Source organism: Rutidosis leptorrhynchoides, chromosome 2, assembly GCF_046630445.1.
Source record: "Rutidosis leptorrhynchoides isolate AG116_Rl617_1_P2 chromosome 2, CSIRO_AGI_Rlap_v1, whole genome shotgun sequence".
Lineage (NCBI taxonomy): Eukaryota > Viridiplantae > Streptophyta > Magnoliopsida > Asterales > Asteraceae > Rutidosis > Rutidosis leptorrhynchoides.
In genome coordinates this window covers 262971631-262982256 of record NC_092334.1, presented here as the reverse complement: position 1 = coordinate 262982256, position 10626 = coordinate 262971631, and the positions used below count along the sequence as shown (strand labels likewise).

General features: G+C 31.9%; 1 protein-coding gene across 1 annotated transcript; it reads left to right on the top strand.

Annotated features, from left to right (window-relative positions):
• The first annotated feature begins 386 nt into the window (after positions 1 to 386).
• LOC139891772 (protein GAMETE EXPRESSED 2) lies at positions 387 to 9977 on the top strand. Its single transcript, XM_071874756.1, has 15 exons — positions 387 to 571; positions 916 to 1233; positions 1346 to 2014; positions 2112 to 2342; positions 2435 to 2575; positions 2688 to 2990; positions 3392 to 3519; positions 4823 to 5040; positions 5596 to 5823; positions 5946 to 6184; positions 6832 to 7070; positions 7178 to 7340; positions 7868 to 8019; positions 8133 to 8227; positions 9736 to 9977. Exons 1-15 carry the CDS (start codon positions 490 to 492, stop codon positions 9782 to 9784), a joined length of 3255 nt encoding a protein of 1084 aa, XP_071730857.1. The 5' UTR covers positions 387 to 489; the 3' UTR covers positions 9785 to 9977.
• The last annotated feature ends 649 nt before the right edge of the window (positions 9978 to 10626 follow it).

Below are 10626 nucleotides of genomic sequence, written 5' to 3'. Positions count from 1 at the left end.
ATTAAGAAGATTTGGATGAAGATAGAAATAAAAGGGGACAAAATTGCCATGTGCCATGCACATGAGAATACTTAACGGAATAATTCCAACTAATTTCAGGGTTATCTGCATTTAAAATGAAAGTTGAAGGTCAAAGAGGTTAAATAAAAGATAAAAGCTTTGTTTCCGGTTTTTTTTTTTTTTTTTTTTTTTTTTTTTTGGCAAAAGAACAAATACTTTTATAAAAACCGAGATACAAAAAGAATACCACAACAAAGGCTCGAAGACAATAAACAAAGCTAAAAGCTAACTAAAATCGAACCTTTAATGATATTTGTTTGAGACAAAGTTGAATGACAAGTAAATTAAAAAGAAGAATTAGAAATTTATCAAACCCTAAACATACGGCCATAACCGATTTCCCTCCAATTTGATAACAATTTCTTGACTTGTAACCGCCCTTTCACTCACTCTGCAACTTCTTCTTCTTAAATTAATTCTCTCGAAAAAATGGTTTTCAAATGTTTGATTTCCTGCAACACACTCGTCGCCATTCTCATCTTCTTCACGCTTGCTAATCACTCATCGTCAGGTACTATTTTTCAGTTTCAATGTTGATATTAATTTGCGTTTGCCACTCATTAGTTACTCTGAGATTAAAATTTGTATCAATTATTACTAGGTATTTACCTGTCAAAGCAAAATTGTAGACGAAACGTTGCACATGCATAACTACATACATACAGTGATGTTAGTATGAAATTAAACATGATCAATACAAGATGCAACGCTGATTAAGACTTGGATCATAATTAATTTCAGTATTACGTGTTGATTTTAACATGCAGGTGTTAACGTTCTAGAGTGAATCTGCTCTTAAACATGATAAATTTATTAAATAAAGTTGTTTATTGTCGATTGTTAATGTTGTTGCAGATGACAGTCAATCTGATTTGCCTAGTATAGGTTTTATTTGGAGTGATAATAAAAACAAATATACAGCAGGCGAAATTGCAGTTATTATCGTTAGGATATACAAAGATTTCAAGTCTGAAAAGGACAAACGCTTGTTTAATCCAACTTTCACGGTGAATGGCACGCAGGGGAACAGTAGTCTTATTACCGAGCTTTCGTATGATTGGAAAAATCGGAAAATTACATTCATTCCAATGATGGTTGGGCGGTTTTATATTGAAATCGATGACAATCGTTTTAACGTGCACTGGTACGCTTTGGACTATCATGTTTCACCAGGTGCTTGCTTTTTTTTTTTTTTTTTTTTTTTTTTTTTATTTTATAAATTTTCGCTTTTTGCACAACGTTTTCAAATACTGCTAGTGATACCAATGTCTTATTTGAACTACAGGTCCAATGTATGAACCTGGTGGTATCGTATCATGGATGGGTGATGTGGATAATGTAATAGCGGGGGAAAAATCGACAATCTTTATACTCCCTAAAGACGCATTTGGGAATACTATTACATCTAAAAAAACTGAACCAAAAGATTACAAATATTACGTGGCATCTGCGAGAGATGTGAATGGCACCGTTGTAACTATACAGGATGAGAAATACAACGGTTGGAATAAATTTGGCTATATCTCGTTTGAATTAACTGTAAACACAGCAGGACATATCTTAGTTCACGTTACATATGAACGTGCTCCTTTAAATGGTTCTCCGTTGCTTTTAACTGTTCACCCACGGCCCATTGATATTGGCAATTGTTTGCCACAGTGGATTGCTGAAACGAAATTCTTTCAGATTTTTTCTTATATGGAAACTATCATACACCAGCGAGATAATTTTGGGAACCTTGTACCGGGGCTATATAAATTTAGTGTTGAAGCTTTTGTAAAGGGCTCGAATTTGCACTTACCGGTTGGTGATGTAATATATAAGGAACTATCTCCTGGTATTCAGTCTTTATCTTTCAAACTAGATCAACCAGGGGACTACATCCTGATCATTTCAGATACGGATAAGAAGAACCCGATAATGAATATGCCATTTGAATTTAACGTTTATACAGGTGCGCTTTACATCTGTTTTGGTCATTATTAAAATGTGTTTTTATGTTTTTCAAATTTGGTGGCGGTTTTTAATATGGTTAATAATTCTGAATATAGGTTATGTTAATAGTATCCATAGTATGCTGGAGGGAGATGGCTTAGATAAAAATGTTAGACCTGCTGGTTGGGGTGATAATTTTATGATCTTGTTAAGGGATGAATTCGAATATCATGCGCCACTCGATAAAAATAAGCTTCAAATACGTATTACACTTGCGGCACATTGGCCAGAACCCGAGATTCGTGTGGATACTGATATATACCCAAGGATCAGTGTTTCTAAACCAGGTATATGCATGAATTCATATTTTATTTTGAATTTTGATTTATATGTAGCTTGTACATTATTATTATTATTATTATTATTAAATATTAAACAGGTGCGTTAGGGAACTCTAGTAGGAGCAGTGAATATGATACCACTTATAAGTATAAAAAGTCCGGGACATATGAAATTAGTGTCTTCTGCGGTAACATTCAGTTGAATCAAGGAAAGCCAATTTTAAAGGTAGTAAGTCCAGGTATTTTGATATATGTCAGCATTATGTTTAACTTTATCTATTGCATTCTGAGTTTTTGTTTATGTAAATTTTTATTTTATATTATTTTTTTTTTTTTTATTACTTGATGCAGGCAATGTGGATTTATCAAAATCGAAACTTGTGAAGTACGCACTAGATGTGGCAGGAGTAGATACTAACTTAGTTCTAGTGGAACTGATGGATTCCTTTTATAATCGGGTGCCGAACCAAGCAAAAAATCTGACGCTGGATGTCGTATCAGCAAAGCGTCCTCAACAATTCTATGCTTGGTACAAAGACAATCAGAATGGGACAATCACAGTTGGGTATATAATTGTTGGTACTGGAAGATTTGAGTTGAGTTTTGCATTTCAAGGACAGCGTGTCTTGCCATTTGCAGTGAATGTTTTTACTCGTAAGTTAATAAAAAAGACGAAAATATTAAATATGATTCATATGGGTTGAATTAACCATAACAGGGTATGTTTGTTTGTGAATTTATATGCTGACATAATTGGTTTTTTTTTTTTTTTAATATCCAATGTAAGACATGAGTTTCCAGTCAACATTTGGTCCTTATATCCTCTCACAATGGTTTCAGTTCAAACTTCATTAGCATTATATTTTTAGGGAACGGGGTGAAGGGTTGGAAACAGTCTTAAGATAACCCGATTAGGCCTCATACATCAAATAACTTCCCCCATTTTTTAGATAGCTTGAAATAGTCACGGGCTAAAAGGGAAAACCTTGTCGTTTTACCTACGATTATAATCAACATGTTTTATGAATTTTTTTTTTTTTTTTTGTTGTCTTCAGAGGGTATCTTACCTAAAGCCCGCGATGAAGAAGTCTATGTCTTTGAGGATAATTCCATTGGTATTGATGCTTTAGACAATGATCTCCCCTATCACGATTATCCTAAAATTCTTGGGGAAATTTGTAAGGTATGAAATATATGCACTTGTTCTTGAGATATACTTTCTGAAAGAAAAGAAAATATTAGATAGTAATTTGTCAAGTGTGATATTTCAGATCTACAATTGATAGATCCACATAAGTGTTAAGTGATACTTTACACAAATTTTATGCTAGAATTTATTTAAGGGTATTTTGAGGAGATTGTATCAAATTGAGTTGGATCTATCAATTATTATTATTATTATTATTATTATTATTATTATTATTATTATTATTATTATTATTATTATTATTATTATTATTATTATTATTATTATTATTATTATTATTATTATTATTATTATTATTATTATTATTATTATTATTATTATTATTATTATTATTATTATTATTATTATTATTATTATTATTATTATTATTATTATTATTATTATTATTATTATTATTATTATTATTATTATTATTATTATTATTATTATTATTATTATTATTATTATTATTATTATTATTATTATTATTATTATTATTATTATTATTATTATTATTATTATTATTATTATTATTATTATTATTATTATTATTATTATTATTATTATTATTATTATTATTATTATTATTATTATTATTATTATTATTATTATTATTTGTCTAAAAATGTTTAATAACGTACATTTGAACAGTTTAAAAGATGTGTGCATCCTAGAGAAAAACGGTTTTTATTTAGAATCTTGAATATATATATATATATATATATATATATATATATATATATATATATATATATATATATATTGTTTTTTTGGGCCACTTTGTATGTTGTTCAAAGTGTGCCAAATCTGGCTCATAGGAAAAAAGAACCAAATTCCCATTTAACTTTTTTGTGTTTTCCGCATTTTTCCATTTAGTTACAGTGTAACTACATACGAACTCGTGTAGGTTACAAAATCGTTTTCAAGATATAAGTGAACTACAATTAACAGAATGATATATCTGAGTGGCCCCATGATTTATAATATTTATTACATATTTCTAGCATGAACCTAATCAAATTATTATTTACATAAATTTGTGATATTGTAAAGTTTTAACTGTGTAATAATACAAAAAATTTCTATCTGTTTAAATGAAAAGAGTTAAAATGCTAATTTTTGTAAATATTTATGTATTTACAATAAGATAAACTGTAATGTAAATATTATGGACAAAGAAAAAATGTAACAAATGCAATGTAGGACATTGTTTGAAAGATCTTAATCATCTTATAATTATCCTAGCAGGGAAGTTATTAACTTTTTTGTTAAATGTTTATTTTCATGTTAATATTGGCAGCCAAGTCATGGTTCAGTTTTGGTGTATGGACATATCTTCAGATATACACCTTATAAGGGATATTTCGGTGAAGATACATTTTCGTACACAATAACAGATGGGAAAGGCCACAATTCTTCGGCTACTGTAACTGTGCACGTCATCAGTATTCCTCCACGGTTTGTTTCTTCTCCAAGTCAGTTGCTAGCAACTGAAGATATGCTCAGTCCTAAATTTGGGTGAGATTTCAAATCTTCTACAACTTTTTAAATGTTAGCTAATTTAATTAATTTTTCTGTAGCTTTAGTTTCCTTTGTTGGACATTATGTGGTCATAGTTAGAGGTGGCAGTATTTGATGGGTTGGGTAATGGGTTAAATGGGTCGTGTCCAGTTGACCCATCCATATATATATATATATATATATATATATATATATATATATAATAGCAGATTATAAAAGTTTGAGTACACATCAGGTGACTTTTAACCCATTAAACCCGTCCAACTTATATGACTTGTTTCATTTAAGCAATTTTCATCATGGGTTCGTTCCAAATTGTTTTCAACTTTACAATTTTTGTTATCTGATGTATCGAGATAAAAAAGTCTAAATGATGAAAACTCTACTATTTTCATTATGTTTTTTATACAAACAACTGAAAAATTGATGAAGTTGGATACATTATGGTGAAATTTTTCCTATTTATATGTGATAGTAATAGTAATGCAATACATGTATCTATTCAAATGAGTTGTACTTAAGTGTTAATAAATTAGTAATGTATTTTGACAGTGGTTTTCATGGGTTGGAGCTCACATATTCAGATACTTTAGAGAACATCTCTGTTATGATAAGTGCACAACACGGGTCTGTATTTCTTTCTCCTCGTTTAATGCAACTTTGGGATCCCATTTGGAACGAGCTTTCAGTCAGTAAAGCGGAAGACAAGGCCGGATCCTTAAAGTTAACTGGTCGCTTGGAAATCATCAACTATGCCTTTCAGCTACTTAAATATATTGGGTACCAAACATCAACTAATAGTTTCTCAGTTTTTTTTATTAAACTATATGAATGTGATGCTGATGCTTCAGATATTTACTCAAGTAGTTAGTAATCTTTAGATGTTATTATTGTTTGTAAAGCAAAGAGGAGAGATTCAATGGCAAGGATAATATTACGTTGTCTATCACTAGTGCAAGTGGAAAAAAGGAATTGAATATCCCAATGTACATACAACCAATTAATGATCCTCCGTACATCATTGTGCCTAAGTTCATCATCGTGGATAATGACAAAAATGACAAAGGCTTCCTCATCTTTGATAAACAGCGAGATAAGTTTAATGTTTCCATTGGGGATCCAGATCTTCATCATTATTCAGGTATATTAGAGTTTATTACATTTGATCTAAAAAACTACAAGTATATAATGATAAAACTGTTTAAATCCTACTTAAGTCGTAACTAGGGATGGCAAAAATACCCGTACTAGATGGGGAAACCCGAAACTCGACATTTTTGTGCCGGGTTTGGGTATGGGTAGGGTGATGGTTTTAATTTTTTGGGTCCTGAGACGGTTTTAGATAAAAACCCGTATACTCAACCCATATATCCAAAAATGACTCGAATTCGTATACCCAACCCGTTTAAATCACAATATTTATGTTTTGAATTTGTGTTATAGCTTTGTATTTAGTACATATGAATTCATTTTATAATTGTAAGAAGTAGGTGTTTGTATCAGGGTGATATTACATATTTTTGTCATACATCATTTTGACTAACCTTATATCCGTGGGGAAATGACTAGGAACCCGTTTGCCCATGGGAACTAGTTTACCCGACAGTTAGTAAGTAAATGGTGACCCGTCTGGTATGGCTCCGGGTTTGGGATGGGGTTTCTTGATCGGGTTTGTGTTCGGGATTACCTACACCCGGCCGGATGCCATCCCTACTCGTACCATGATGTAAAGTTCCAGATAATAATAGGGATGAATATGTAATTAATGAGTGAGAGTTGATGTTGCAGGCAATGAGAGTGAGTTTCAGGTGATGTTTTCTGTGGAAGTTACATCTGGATATTTGTCAGCTAAACTGCCAGCTGGGCTTATTAGCACAACTGAACTGAAGGCGTACAGAAGCAACCAGTGGCAACCCCTTCAAACATTTGTTGCAATATCAAGGCATTTTGCTGTCGAAGCAAAAGGCATTAGATTACGAGGAACAATACGTGAATGCAACAGTCTTCTACAGCAACTGTTTTATGTTGTCAGTGTTTTATTGTTATTAATTATTGTTCTTATTTTTATTACCATATAGATATTATATCATTGTTATGATTATCTTCAATGAATGAATATATGTTGCAAGTACAGGGTGACGAACATGAACATGATGGAGTTCTAAGAGTGAGTGTTAATGATATGGGGTTTTATGGGTGCTCTCCAGATTGTTCAGAGATGGAGTCAGTGGCTCTTATGACTAATGCAACAATAAACTTAATAACAAGGACACCCATTAGTTCATTGGTAGCCCATTGTAAGTTTAATTCTTCAAATTACTCTATCTATCTATGCATATGCAGTTATTTAGGTCTTCTTTTTCATTTTTTAATTTGCCATGTTTGAATAACGAATGTTATGTACGCCATTTATATTTGCTGTGTTATAAGTACTCACATAGCTAGCACATTTTATCTTTTTCACGGAATGGTTACTTTTCCAATAATCCATCTCTACTCCTTTTTCTACAATTTAATTTACTATCCATTCTGCAAGAGTTGGCAGTTTCGGCATTTTTCAAAAAAAAAAAAAAAAAAAAAAAAAATAGGTACATACGGGTTACATATAATCTTAAATAGAATAGAATGTCCATAGTTTTCTAAATGATATATGTTTCTGATTTTAATTAATATGCTGTTATGAGTGAAACTAGAAAGAGAACAAACGAAGTTATTGGCGTCTTGTGGGTCAACTCACCCGGCCCATATCATTATATGAAAAGTAATTATCATTATCATCTTTGTTGAAGCTCAACTAACTATCGTTACGTTGTATGATGTGCAGCTCTTGGTTCAGTGATCTTACTTGAATCCATTGCACTGTCTGTATTAATTTTGATTCTGATGTTTTTCATGTGTAAATCTATAATTGTCATTCTACGTAAAAAGAAGAAATGTCAAGTCGAATCTCAAAATCTTCAACATGATCAACATATGGTAGTTCTTCAGCTTTTCTTTATACTCCATTATTATTTACTCTTGTTATACCTTTTCTAGTTTCTAATAATGGTTAATTTCTTAATATATACTATATGTTAACTTATGTGCAGTCAAGAAACAGCTCATCTGAGAATATGATGCAACTTACTGAGAATAGTGTTATCCCCTTAGCACAAACTGAACAGCCTTCCAACATATTGAAGCCGTAAGTATTTATTTATCGTAATGAAATATACCATTTTTAACAATCACCGGGGTCGCGTGGCATCTTGATCTCGCGTATAAATGAGTAAATACTCACACTTTTCAAGCTGAGTAGGAACACATCATTCGTTTTAATGAAATTTGCCATTTATGGCATTAAACATGTTTAACTCCTTTTATGATATTTGCATGTGTATCAACACAATATTTTATACAAATAAAAAGATCAATGCATGTTCTAGAGTTTTTGATTACTTCAAGCTATACATGGCAGAAGGATCGGGTTGGGTCGAGATGCGAAAGAGTATGGGTCAAAACGGGTATGCGTCGATCGAGTCAGAATTTTTAGACGGGTCAAACGGGTCGGGTCTAAATAGGTTGGGTCAAGACCCGTTTCTTGAAGTTTCGTGATACGCATTTAAATTTTCAACTTCACGTTTTATATTTCAGCTTTGCAAAGCGCGATTTAGTTTTCTAGTTTCGCATTTCAATTTTTAGATTTCCCTTTTAGTTTTCAGATTCCTCGTTTCAGTTTTCAATTTTGCGTCTAAGATTCAATTTCGTATTCCACTTAGTTTTGTGATTCAGTTTTAAGACCGTGATTCAATTTTCATATTCTCATTTTAGTTTTCAATTCGCGTTTTCGATTTTCTTTTCTCGTTTAGTTGTTAAGTTTAAACTTCAGTTTGGCGTTTTGGGTCAATATCATGTTTTAAATTCAAGTTTCACATTTTGCGTTTCACTACTCGGTTTCGCGTTTCAATTTCCAGATTCACAATTCTGTTTCTGCGTTTTAGGTTCTCGTTTCGCAAAAATGAAAAAGTAAAACGCGAATCTAAAAACTCAAACGCAAAACTGAAAACTGGAATGGGAATTTGAAAACTAAAATGCAGAAACTCAAAACCAGAAACCAAAACACGAAATTGAAAGCTGAGAATTGAAACGTGAAACTGAAAACAACAAATTGAAATTCGAATTTGAAAATCATGGAGCTGAAAAGTGAAACGTGAAACTGAATATTTGAAACGTGAAACGGAAGACTGAGATGTGAAACTGCTGAAAACAGAACACGAAACTAAAAACAAAAAGCTCTACAACTCGACTCGTTGGAACCATATACAAGACCCGTTGTACCCGTCCGGATTTGATGGATTATGACCCAATTGACCAATTTCTTTATATTTGTCTAAGACCCAATGCGATTTAGACAAACCCATTTAACTCATTTTTAGAACTTTGGGTTTGCTTTGCCACGCTTCAGCACAACTTACATTGTAATGTACTGCACTATAAGAAAAACCTATGAGAAAAGTAAATTCACACACACGCGAACACACACACACATATGTGTGTGTGTTTGTGTGTTTACTTAAGGCGTGGGATGCTAAGTGTTCATTAACAACGCAATATTTTCTGTACCAAGTCTGATATGAAATCACAGACGATTTATTTGGCAACTTATTCATCTATAATTACTTATTTGCTTTTGACACCATTTGAATCATGTAGGGTTGAAGAGACTGATATCGAAGCTGAAGTTGCAACAACATTTCAGTAGTCTCCTTGTTTAACCATTACAGCCATATAGTCAAACCTGTAAGGTTGCTTGTCCCTGGACAACACTAACATTGTAAAGTTGATTTTTCTCTTATGTATATATCTAAGAAGATTCATGTTAGATGTGGCTTATTTACTTGTCCCGTTCACAAGTAACCGTTATGGTATATACTTACCTTATTATTTCTAATTTATAATGCCCATTTGAGCACCTGTGCATGATACGCGTGCATGATACGCACGCAGACAGCTCTCAGCTCCTAGTTCCTACCAAAAGCAAAGTTTATGATCAAAAATATTGAATTTAAGATGCAGTGAAATTTACTTGTTCGATGGAGTCTTTGATTCCGCCAATTGGTTTGCATCGGGAGTAAGAGACAAAAATTGTATGAGTCATCTTTTACAATTGCAAATGATCGAGCAGTTCAAGCAAAATTGAGGGTACTATCAAAACCAACTTTAAAATCATGAAATTGTCTTTATACCCATGCCATTTTTAGAAAATCAATATGAGTTAAAACTAGAAGACTTGATTTTGGTACATCAAAGACAAATCTACTTCTGAGACATATACTAAAGTGTCCATCAAAGATACTGCAAGATAAAAACTCACGAGAAATGATACTTTCACACAAAATTTTTACACAATTTATTCACACAGTGATATGGCATCCGATGTGGGCTCCATGTATGGCAACAACCCTTGTTTATTTTTGAATCATTATTTAAATCTTAATTAAGTTCTTTTCCATATTAAAATATATCCACGACTCTCTTTCTTCTTCTCCAAAATTTTAGTTTCTCTAACATCCACCCATTATCTATTACGGAGTATCTATTATT